The sequence below is a fragment of the Bipolaris zeicola genome (assembly GCF_000523435.1).
Source record: "Bipolaris zeicola 26-R-13 unplaced genomic scaffold scaffold_73, whole genome shotgun sequence".
NCBI classification, from domain to species: domain Eukaryota; kingdom Fungi; phylum Ascomycota; class Dothideomycetes; order Pleosporales; family Pleosporaceae; genus Bipolaris; species Bipolaris zeicola.
The window spans coordinates 22,646-34,626 of record NW_006912122.1 but is presented as its reverse complement, the minus strand read 5'-3'; the positions used below and the strand labels follow the sequence as shown (position 1 = coordinate 34,626).

Sequence of the window (11,981 nt, the reverse complement as noted above, 5' to 3'; positions counted from 1 at the left end):
TGTCAACCACGGGCGCGAGCGACCTGGACGTGTCAGTTGATGGGGTCTGGCAGTGCCGTGTGGGAACGTTGATGGGTTCGGTAGGGCAATAAGCATGGCGCTGGCTGACCCGAGCCCAAGTTACCGGGCGAACTTAAAGAGGCGCAAAAATGGGCAGGTGGAGCGTGGGAGCGCGAGGGAGAGAGGGAGGAGATACATACCAGCTTGGAAGAGGATCCGCCAAAGGGACAGAATGGGGGCGGACAGTGAATTGGTCGTGGTGGTGGTGGTGGTGAAGAAGAAACGCGACGTGGATGGGGGCTGAGGAGACGGGGACAGAGCCAGGTGGAGTAGGGTAGCAGCAAGCAGAGGGATGAGTGACGGGGGATGGGGGCTGGTCGCCGAGGACCGAGGGGCCAGAAGCAGGCGACGCGACAGCGACGGCGAGGCGTGATGGCTTTGATGGTTTTGGTGGGCGGGGGGAGATGAGCGAGAGTAGGGATTGCGCGGGCAGCAACTGGTACGTGTGCCTGCGGAGGAGAGAGTCGTCAGCAGCAGCAGCAGCAAAGACAAGGCATGAATACGCCGAAGAGGGTCTGGGGGCAGAGGCAGGACGGCGATGGGAATATGGGCTTGGGAGAAGGGCAGCAACAGCAGCAGCAGCAGCAACAGGTAAGAGCACGCGGCTAGGCCTAGTGGATTATCAGAAGAGACGGCTGGCTGGCCCGGCGGACAGGCTCATCTGCACTGACAGATTTAGCCGAAGTGGAGCGAACAAAGAGAGGATAGTTTGGTGCCGCCATTGGTTTGAGGTTGCTCGCGCACAAACGGGGGAGCATGCAGCCGACGCCTCCGCGGGGCCATGGCAGCGAGGCGTCGTAACTATGCATCTCGACACGAAGCGACGACGGCGACGATGTGGTCCTGCAATTCCCATGTCTGGGGATATATATATATATATATATATATGGATATGTGTATTCTTACATAGACATGTACATATGTAATGTGCAGTCAGTCAGTCCATACATATTCATCATAACAACTCGGGAGCAAGCACCAAGCGGCAGGCAAGACAGATTGGCACCCGTCTCCTCAGGCTTGAACTAGGCCCACCGATGACACGGTTCCATGCAACCCTGGGGTTCGGCACTGTCGAACCAGCTACTTACTTGCACCGAGGCCCGGCAGCTTTGGCACGCCTGCCCGGGTCATGCATGGGCAGCAGAAGCAGCAGCGGTGGGCGAGGCTGTCGCTTGTTGTCGTAGCATCTGGTGGTGTTGATGTTTCCGTCTCTGAGTGCACCAGCATATTCTGCGCGCCTCAATCGGCTGCCGTACTCTCAAGCCACCAGCCCATAAGTAGAGTAGCCAGTCCAGGGCTTAGGAGGGGGCGGGGGGCCATGTTCTCTGGTTGGCGTATCTATGGGGCCATGCTGCCCAAGCTCGCTCTGTGCCGTGCTACCCCAGCTGGCTAGTGGCGCACAAAAGAGGACGAATGGCCTGATGGTCACCATGGCACACACGCGCACACACATACATACACACACACACACACACGACGCACACCAAGACGCGCCATTTCCAGCTCATGTCGTCTCGTCTCGTTGTTGTTGTGGTCGCCGTTGTTGGGCGGGTGTGTGTATAGGGCTGTGGTGGTGGTGCGTGTTGCTTCTGCCGGGCCCGTCAGCGTTGGCACGAACGGTTCTCCAGGCGGTGCTTTTGGCTGCGACTTGGGACCGCTGCTGACAGCTCGAGCGGTGGTGGAAACCAATGGCCACTGAGGCGGATTTCCCAGCACCGAGCAGAGGGCGACAGACGGCCCACTCACACAGGATCACCATGCCCGACCAGCCCCAATAACCTTGGATCCTGCTCTGCCCTGCTGTGCTGCATGCACCAGCCCTCATCTTGCTACCCGCGGCTCCGCCCGCCTTGATTCGCCCCAAGCCCTGATCCTTCCAACGGCCGACCAGCCTGGGGGCGATCCCACCCGCGCTCCACCTTGCCCGCTGCTGCCCACACTGCCTCCCTTCTGCATCCATCCATCCATCCATCCATCCATCATCCATCATCCACTCATTCACTCATCCATCCATTCACACGGCATCCATCCACTACGACTCTGTCTCTCCCCCCTCTCCACACCAATACTTGGCTTCTTCCCCCCCCCCCGCCCCGCCCGTCGCTTGTTCCTCCTTCGCACTGCCATCGCCAGCCACACGACCCTGTGGCGTGGTACTGTCTGTGGCTTGCCACCCGGACCAGCTGCTTTAGCCCAAATGTCATTGCCAAGCACACGCCCGCGGTTTCAAGCTTCATTGATTCGACCCACGCCCATGTCACCCCCTTCGCTACTACATCTGTCTGCGAGCATTCCCGACGCTCTTCTCCGTATTGCTCCATCTACTTTACACATCTAGGTGCTCACAAGCCTACTAGCTCTTGGCCCGGCTCTACTTACACCACGGCTGCACAAAGTCCCGGTCCCGAGATTGCTTGGCCATGACGCCAAGTACACATCTTTCGCTTGCCTGCATCCTTTCCTCTACAACAACCTTTCCCCATACTAACTCTTACTATTTTACGTCCAACACACCTCCGCGGCACACCTACTCTCCGTGTCCCTGTATTCACTGCAGACTAGCCCCTCGGCATCCGTAAGCACTTTTGCTTCCAAATTGTCAACACACTTTTGTTCCACCAAACAACACATCTCGACAGTCCCTTACAACAGCCCAACATGCAGTAAATCATTCCTCATTCATACAATCATGACCGCATGCATCGTCTCTGAAACACAGTCATCGTCATTGCATACTTACCCCGTTTCTTTTCGCGCTAACAATACGTCTTACTCGGCATCTGTTGGTCCTTGGATTCGTACAGACACATGTAAGAACTGATCTGGAAACAAACCACTCCCTCATGTAAGCGCCGAAAGAGGCCCGACAGCCCCAAACTCTATCACGATCCCGATCGTCACGATTCAAATAGATGGTCCACTCAGCCGGACTCGATGAAGAGAAAGGATATACATATAGGCATGGCACAAGAGCGGCACTTGACCAAGTTTCAGTCTGCCACTCAGTGCCCAACTATACCCTAGCTACAGACATATTGATACCATGATTTCACATCTGCCTGACAAAAGTCAGCAAAGAGGCGTTTTCCTGCCACCTCATGACTGCAGACTTGCTACTGCAGCACAGCATCCTTGCGACACTACTTGATGACAGTTGAAATGGCTCATCTCTGCTATCCTGTCCAGATACTACATCATGCACGGTTACACAGACCCCAAAATATGCATACTGCATTCACATGGACAAAAGTTTACATGCTTCTTTACCACTCGTGACATTCTAGCTTCACATTTATTCCCCCTTATATCCTACACAACACTAAACAAGAACACCCATCTTTCGTCGTCCGTCTTACTCCCTTATGCAGTAACCACGATTATGTCATGCATGCCCCTTTCCAACACCCTGCGTATTTATTACTTAGTAATAATGCTTGGCTGTTTTATATCCTTATCAATGGTACCGTTCACATGGAACAAAAATATATCTTTCCTCACTACTCAATTATTTTGTACCCAATATCACATGACTGCAATTCGGCAGAAACCTGAGTATCTATCAAGCTCAATAATATTCCAACATACACTACACATACAATTGGCCCTACAGCTCGTGCACGTGGCTTGTGTGCACTTTGTATCATGGCCTGCGCATCTGCAAGTACACAGCTACCTACCTAGCTACTGCTACCCCTCCTCCATCTCCAACACTACCCCGCGCCGACCACCACTCCCAAAATTGCGTGATTGCAAGACCATCCCTAACGCGTAACTTTTTCAGACCCTACCACTTGCTATTACAGATAGCATTTACACATTTAGACGGCACAAATGGGGCTGGTCAGCACTTGCATGGCCTAGTGCCATCCGGCATCACCCCAAAAGGAATATGTGGGGGCTATATCAGTACAGACGCATCTCAAACGGTTCTTTTAGTGTGGAGCACCTAGATACTGTAGTGGAAGGCCTCCAACGCGAGCGTGGGCGCGGATGACGTGACTGTGCGGGATAATGGTGCACAATCTCTACCATTTGATTGCCCCCCCCCTTGCCCCCCCTTTCCTCTACGTACCTTTTCTCCAATCCATTAACTTTGCGTATAGCTAAAATACCAATTGACAAAGGGTTAGTTGGATAGATCTTCCAAACATTTCTCACAATAGTAATCTCCAGACCAGCAACATGGCAGAAGAACTCTCCAAGAACTTTGAGACGCTGCAACTGCATGCCGGTAAGCATTTTTGATAGAGCAAGAGACAATGCAAATGCTCATGCTAACGCGACTGCTTCCAGGCCATACACCAGATAAGGAGACCAACTCTCGTGCTGTGCCCATCTATGCCTCCACTGTATGCTCCCCTAAATATGCATTCCTCCCATATGTGCCAGGAGAAAAGCTTACCACTGTAGTCCTTCACATTCAACGACAGCGCTCACGGTGCCCGACTCTTCGGCCTCAAAGAGTTTGGCAACATCTATAGCCGAATTGGAAACCCAACCGTTGGTGTCTTTGAGCAGAGGGTCGCCGCGCTCGAAGGTGGTGTCGCTGCGCTTGCAACTTCATCTGGACAGGCCGCGCAGTTTATCGCTATTTCTGCTCTAGCACATGCTGGTGACAACATTATCGCAACTTCAAATCTATACGGAGGCACATACAACCAGCTCAAGGTCTTTTTCCCACGTTTGGGCATAAAAACAAAGTTCATCAACGGAGACAAGCCCGAGGACTTCAAGGCTGCCATTGATGACAAGACAAAGGCCATCTACGTGAGTTTCCCATTTCAGTGCGACACCCTTTTCAAAGATTAATAAACTGACCGCGCCTTGTAAAGCTCGAGAGCATCGGAAACCCAAAGTACAACATTCCCGATTTCGAAAAGATTGTCGCGATTGCGCATGAGGCTGGTGTTCCGGTAGTGGTCGATAACACCTTTGGCGCAGGTGGATACTTTGTCAGGCCCATTGATCACGGCGCTGACATTGTTGTACACTCTGCTACAAAGTGGATTGGAGGTATGTCCTCCAGCTTGTTTTCTTGAACAGAACGGTGGACTGACAGATACAGGGCATGGAACCACCATTGGCGGTGTCATTGTCGATAGCGGAAAGTTTGATTGGGGCAAGCACAGCAAGCGCTTTCCGCAAATGATCGAGCCATCAGAAGGCTACCATGGGCTCAAATTCTGGGAAACATTTGGCCCAATAACATTTATCATCAGAGCTCGTGTTGAAATCCAGAGAGATTTAGGTGCCGCACTGAACCCATTTGCTGCGCAACAGCTTCTCCTTGGTATCGAGACGCTTTCCCTTAGAGCTGAGCGACATGCATATAACGCGCTCAAGCTAGCCAAATGGCTGGAGAGCAACGAGAATGTGAGCTGGGTCTCATACCCAGGCCTCGAGAGCCACCCATCTCACCAGCTAGCCAAGAAGTACCTGCCGCGTGGTTACGGAGGTGTCCTGTCGTTTGGTGTGACAGGAGGTGGCAAAGCAGGATCCCAGGTCGTGGACAACTTCAAGCTCATTTCCAACTTGGCAAACGTTGGCGATTCAAAGACATTGGCTATCCATCCTTGGACCACAACACACGAGCAATTGAGCGACGAGGAAAAGCTGAGTTCCGGTGTTACCGAGGTACGTACTATCGGCTTTGTATCATGTCCGAGTGCGTGGAGTTGCTAATTTGTATTACAGGATCTTATCCGAATTTCGGTTGGCACCGAACACATTGACGACATCATTGCGGATTTCGAGCAGTCATTCAAGAAATCGGCGACAAAGCCCGAGGAAGAGGGCAATCCAGAGAACGCGGGCAAGACTGGTGAAGGCGAAACTCCTGCGTCGTTGTCTGGTGCGACGTAGAGTAGTCAGGACAGCTTAGGATCAGGCATCCAGAAACACCGATTATCAAGGCATAGCAGATATATAAGCAGTAAGACGAATTAATACTTAACAAAGAAAAGGTTGCGAGCCCTTGCCCTGTACGATATATCTCGGTGCTACAATAATATCGCCGTGCGACGTTAAATTGTCCCTCCGTAACCAAAGGTGGCCATAGTTGCGTGTCGCAGCATATTCGAGTGATGTGACTACATATGCCTCGGTATGTTTCCCCTTTGGTTAGCGCGTGCCCTCGCACCAAAGCCGGCCAATCGCTGCTCGACCCCCCGTTTACGGGGGAGCGGCCATGCGCGTGGTTAAAATCACTCCAGACTTTTTTCTGGGCTTCGGCATGTGAAAAGAAGGGAAATCCGGTCGCAAGCAACCACATGACCGCATCGCTTACCCCGTTAACACATGCGCATTTACACACAATGCGAAGCACATCCAGCGACATGTCCAACCTTTTTCCCAACGAAGCATATGCAAAAAAGTTATTTAGTCTGGGGAAAATTAAAAAAACAAACAAACGGGGTACATCGGCGCATGAATGCTCCCCCATCCTCCAATGTGGAGATTGCGCGACAGAGGAAGAAGCCTAGGTTGACTTGCTTGCCCACTTTCTGAGCGGCGCCCGCCCGCCCTCCGGCCGGGGATGGTGCACCACGCGCGCGTCATTTGTAGGTGGGAACCCTCTATGCCCCCCAGTCGAGCGAATCCGCCCCTCCAACATGCCTCGGCACATGGTCCTTTCGTAACAGGCAATATGTGGGTATTTTCGGTTCTGGGGGCGGGCCTCTTGTCTTCAATAGGTGTAGGCTTGGCCGGAGTTGATCTGGTTGTCTCTCGTCCGCCCTTCTTGTCGCTCTGTCTGCTTCCTTTTGCTCTCTCTCTCTCTCTCTCTCTCTCTCTCTCTCTCTCTCTGTGTGTGTGTATGTGTTTAGACGTATAGAGGAATCGTTGTAGTTTTCGTTTGTGGACATCGTTTGGTAAGTTCAGTCGGACGAGACTCAGCCTTGTTGTTGCTACGCTCCCTCTCGCATCGTCATCTGCGGACAAAGGAACAAGCCGCGGGCGCGCGCTAGGACACCAGGGTAATGTTGTCATTTGCACATGGGAAGCTCGGGGACACTTGACTAATGTTTGTCATATAGTAGTAGAGTTGTTCGTTACGCTTCTTCTCGGCGTCCCGTTTCCTTTGCTGCAACTACTTGCACTGCCTCGATCACCCCGACTTTACATATTTGTCTCTACTTTTGAAACCCTTTTGGACCTCTGGACCATTTGCGCGCACGTAGCATCACCGCAACGACAACATGTTTTCAGGCACAGACGCTCAGATAGAGCGTGCGATCGAGCTTCATACTCCGCCGCCAAAGGGAAAGCCTTATAGCGTTGCGCTGCCTGGTACAGAGATAGAAGGAAGAAGCGCCATCTATAGGCATTGGAGGTTTGCCAACAAGCCTGTATTGGAGAAACTGGTTCCCGAGGTACTTTTGTTTTGCTTTTTTATCATACAAAAATGGGCGACATTGGTCGGAAGAATTAGCTGACACCAAGTTAAAACAGATTAGCACACCATTCGAGGCCTTTGAGAACGCGGTTGCGAAATGGCCTAAGAACAGGTGTCTCGGTCACCGCCCCTACGACGCTGCGACCAAGACATTCGGCCCGTACATCTGGGAAGACTATGAGACGATTGCGAAGCGGAGGAAGGCCTTTGGCGCTGGTTTGGTGCACTTGCACAGACAGGCTGGTGTGACTGCGTCAAATTACGGTGTGGGCTTGTGGTGTCAGAACAGGCCTGAGTGGCAGATTACCGATTTGGCTTGCATGTCGCAAGGCCTCTTTACCGTTTCCATCTACGACACGCTTGGCCCGGACACGACTGAATACATCATCAACCATGCGGAGCTGACCTGCGTGGTTGCAGGAATGAACCATGTTACAGCGCTCTTGAAGCTGAAGCCACGACTCCCGACTTTGAAACTCATCGTCGTTCTCGACCCGTTGTCGGCTGGCGAGCTTCCTGGAGAGTCAAAGGGAGACCTGTTGAACTCGCTCGCAAACGAGCAGGGTGTGACTATCCACTACATCCGAGATGTGGAGGCTCTGGGCGAAAAGCAGCCTCTTCCAATGAACCCACCTTCACCGGACGACATTGCCACCATCAACTACACTTCTGGAACCACCGGTAATCCCAAGGGTGTTGTATTGACCCACCGCAACGCGCACGCCGCAACATGCTCGAGCCTGATCCTCACTGGCGGCAAGGCAGGTGAGGTCATTTGTTCTTTCTTGCCTCTTGCGCACATCTACCAGCGCCTGACGGAGCATTCGGCGCTGGCAGGCGGCTCGGCAATTGGTTATTTCCACGGCAACGTTGTCGAGCTCGTAGATGATCTCAAGATGCTGCGCCCAACCATCTTCTCTGGAGTACCCAGGCTCTACAATAGGTTTGGAGGAAAGATCAAGGAAGCTACGGTTCAGGCATCTGGTGTCAAGGGAACATTGTCACGGCACGTCGTGTCCACCAAGCTTGCGGCTATTCATGACAAGCAGAACCCGACCAACAAGCATATGCTCTACGACCGCGTTTGGGCGAGCAAGGTGGCTGCGGGTCTCGGTCTGGACCGAACCAAGGTCTTGATCAGTGGCTCTGCGCCCATTGACCCCAGTCTACACCAGTTCCTGCGCATTGTTTTTGCAAGCAACTTTACGCAGGGATACGGCTTGACCGAGACGTACGCCATGGCGCTGTTCCAGCATGAGAACGATTTTTCGTCGGGCAACTGTGGCGGTGTTGCGCCCACGACCGAGTGTGCCCTGGTAGACGTGCCCGACATGGAATACTTTGCTTCCGACAAGCCATTCCCTCGCGGTGAACTCGTGGTCCGTTCGTCGACGCGGTTCAGGGAATACTTCCGCAATGACGAAGAGACAGCCAAGGCCGTAGATGCCGACGGCTGGTTCCACACTGGAGACATTTGCACCGTCGACGAACTCGGCCGCTTCAAGATTATTGACCGCAGGAAGAACGTTCTCAAGCTTGCACAGGGCGAGTACATTTCACCTGAGCGTATCGAGAACCTCTACCTCGCAAACTGTACCTACCTGGCCTCGGGCTACGTCCACGGCGACTCGCAACAGTCCTTCCTTGTTGCCATTTTCGGTGTTGCGCCAGATCTGTTCCCACAGTTTGCGTCCAAGGTCCTTGGTGAGACGATTCCTGTGGGCGACATGGCGAAGCTTAGGGAGGTGTGTCAGAACAAGAAGGTCCAGCAGGCTGTGTTGAAAGACCTGGACAGGGTGGGACGCAAGAACAAGTTCAACAGCTGGGAGCGCGTCAGGGCTATAAGGCTGTTTGTGGATCCTTTTACGATTGAGAACCAGCTCTTGACACCAACGTAAGTCGTCTCTAGTCACATGGGATGGGATGATATATGCTAACAAAATGTAGATTGAAACTGAAGCGCCCGCAAACGGTCAAGGCATTCAGACAGCACCTGGATGACTGCTACGAGGAGGCACTGGCTGAGGAGTCTGCACCTAAGGCGAAGTTGTAGAGGATTGTCTTTTTCTGTATGCTTACTACATGTTTTGTGTGTCAGAGCGCGGACATTGGGCGTCCCCCTGCAGCATGTGTACCATGGAACTATATGTAGATCGTCGTAATGCACCACGTCTTTAGTGAGATCGGGTGGCATCTGTTTGACTAGCACATTCATCTGTACTCGAGTTCATGCCGTGACGAAGAAAATTATAGTTTGATGAACGCATGAACGCCGACGGCCGAGCTGGGAAGGCGGTGAAGGGCTGGCGACAACGTGTCACGAGCAGAAGTGGAGTGTAGCGCAGTGGCACGAGCAATCACGGGGCGCCAAGTCATGTAATGACGCAGGGTCCTCTTTCTCGGGCCCAAGGTCGCTTCTGGCTACGGCCGTGGTGCGATCCTTTGGTTCACGCAAACAACAACAACACTCGCCCGCCCCGTGGCCTCCTCCGCCCTCAATCCCAGTCCTTGCTTTCGCTGCACCGTCTGCACGAGGTGCTCCCTCTGGCTGCAATCACTTCTCTGGACCCTCAATTAGCGAGCAGCGCCCATGCCAACCACACGCGCAACTACACTGGCCATGAGTGAGGACATGGAGGAAGCTGCTCGCCCGCGCCCATCGCGCTTCAAGGAGCATACAAACACAAACAGCACCATTCGCCCGCCGCCCGAGGAGCTGTGGAAAGACATTCAGATTGACGATCTGATTGATCAGTACAACGAGGAGAATGCGCAACCGCCCGTGTCGAGAAAAACTTCTGCGAACCATGCGGCGCGCACAGCCAGACCTGCGCCCGCAAGGACGAACTCGGGCTCCTCGAACTCGGATCGCTCTCGTGAGTCGTCGGCCCCAGCGCAGGCCAATTCGGCCTCTGGATCGGGCGAGGGTACGTATGCGCGCATACAGCGCGCTTTTGCGTCCATGTTCGGCAGCGTGCTGGGCAAGCGCAAGGCCGGTAGCATGGACGCTGAGCGGGATAGGGAGCAGCAGCTTCATCAGCAGCTGCTTGACGAGCGCAAGAAGGCTGCTGAGATTGCCTACTATGAAGCCAAGGATCGTGGCCTGCTTCCAACGCCAAAGGTCTTCGTTCGACCGGCCATGGCTGCCAGAGCCAATCTTCAAAACGCCGAGAAGATGCAGGTCGGCTTGACGACAGAATTGGTCGAGGCCGCAACTCCAATGCGCATACCAGGCACGCCACGGACGCCAGGTCTACACCACACGCCCAGCAAGAAGGACCTGCAGAAGCAAAAGAAGCTCAGCAAGCGCGTCTCGGACCTCGAATTCAAGCTCGCCTCCGCCCGCAAAGAGCTCCACACTGTCCTCTACAACGACCTACCTCCCGCTCCTCCCGTCCCCAAATTCGCACCACCCACCCCAGACGTCACCCAAAGCGAACACGAGCCCGCCTCCCCCGAAGCCCGTACCTCGACCTCGTCTAACAACGCCTCCACCGCCGCAAGAAGCATGGGCCGCATCCTCAAAAAGCGCAAAACAACCGCGGCTCACGACTCGGACACTGACTACAAACCCCTCCCCACCGACTCCGAAGGCGACACAGACATGTTCTCCGTCCCTTCTGCCTCTGAACACGAAGCCGATCCCGACAACAACGACGATAACGACGAAGAAGACGAGCTGTCGACCAAGCACGCTAAGTCTACGTCTCGGAAGAAGAGCAAGAATTCTAAGCGCCAAAGTTCTCGTCTCCGCAAGAAGTTCTCGAGAAGCAGTATCAAGCGCGATGAGCCTGTCTGCGTTGTCCCCGATGGTGTCAATGTTCCTGAGGTTCCTAGTTTGCCGCAAGATGTGGCGGATGAGGTTAAGAGTCGGGCGAGGAAGGGGAGGGATGATGGGTATGGGGGGTTGGGTCATGAGATTTTTTGAGGGCTGGGTAGGTGGGCGAGTAAGTGGGTGGAAAAAGTGTGAGTGAGTGAGTGTGGTGGGTGAAGAAAACTTTCGATTCTTGTGCATAGTTTTTTTGTGGTCGTTGATACCTTCCTTTCGGCCTTTTTCTCTGATCTTCTCGAATGGATGGTTGAGATGGGAGGAAAAGGTGCAGAATTAGATTGGTCCGACTCTTTTTTTTTCTCTGGGGAAGGTTGGAGAGTTATTTTTCTTTTCTCGTCTTTCCTTTTTGTCATCACTTGCAAATCTTCGTCTTCTTGTGTTTTTTTTGCGGTTTTTCTCTTCCTTGGGAATGGACTACAAAAATCTCTCTTTTCCTTGTTTACGAATTGCAACGATGGTTATGACTTTGTTTTGGGAACGTATGGATTGGTATATCCATCTTTTTTTTTTGCTTTCTTGTTCAATTTGGGGGGGTGGTTAGGAAGGTAGATATGAATGTCAAGATGTCTACTTATTTGGTGTGGTATGTGGAGTTGTATTGCAGATGGAATAAAAGGTGAATACTAACACTCACTTTTTTTCCCAAGCCTTCAACTTCTGGATATTGATACCCACGCTGTTTTGATATGTTCT

At 53.0% G+C, this 11,981-nt stretch overlaps 5 protein-coding genes across 5 annotated transcripts; 4 read left to right on the top strand and 1 right to left on the bottom strand.

Moving 5' to 3' along the window:
- Positions 1–55: 55 nt before the first annotated feature.
- On the top strand, positions 56–304 carry COCCADRAFT_95971 (uncharacterized protein; the record flags this gene model as incomplete). Its single annotated transcript, XM_007714055.1, has 1 exon — positions 56–304. A coding segment is annotated over one exon (249 nt), but the record flags the coding sequence as incomplete, so codon positions are not given.
- A 1,135-nt stretch (positions 305–1,439) lies between these two features.
- Positions 1,440–1,664, bottom strand: COCCADRAFT_96021 (uncharacterized protein; the record flags this gene model as incomplete). The annotated part of the gene is made up of 1 exon (XM_007714054.1): positions 1,440–1,664. A coding segment is annotated over one exon (225 nt), but the record flags the coding sequence as incomplete, so codon positions are not given.
- Positions 1,665–4,245: 2,581 nt separating this feature from the next.
- COCCADRAFT_36728 (uncharacterized protein) lies at positions 4,246–5,925 on the top strand (the record flags this gene model as incomplete). Its single annotated transcript, XM_007714053.1, has 6 exons — positions 4,246–4,294; positions 4,357–4,412; positions 4,474–4,830; positions 4,896–5,076; positions 5,129–5,697; positions 5,758–5,925. The coding sequence occupies 6 exons, from the start codon at positions 4,246–4,248 to the stop codon at positions 5,923–5,925; spliced, it is 1,380 nt and encodes a 459-aa protein (XP_007712243.1).
- A 1,334-nt stretch (positions 5,926–7,259) lies between these two features.
- On the top strand, positions 7,260–9,509 carry COCCADRAFT_26231 (uncharacterized protein; the record flags this gene model as incomplete). The annotated part of the gene is made up of 3 exons (XM_007714041.1): positions 7,260–7,433; positions 7,513–9,350; positions 9,404–9,509. The coding sequence occupies 3 exons, from the start codon at positions 7,260–7,262 to the stop codon at positions 9,507–9,509; spliced, it is 2,118 nt and encodes a 705-aa protein (XP_007712231.1).
- Positions 9,510–10,046: 537 nt separating this feature from the next.
- Positions 10,047–11,384, top strand: COCCADRAFT_96014 (uncharacterized protein; the record flags this gene model as incomplete). Its single annotated transcript, XM_007714052.1, has 1 exon — positions 10,047–11,384. The coding sequence occupies one exon, from the start codon at positions 10,047–10,049 to the stop codon at positions 11,382–11,384; it is 1,338 nt and encodes a 445-aa protein (XP_007712242.1).
- Between the last annotated feature and the right edge of the window lie 597 nt (positions 11,385–11,981).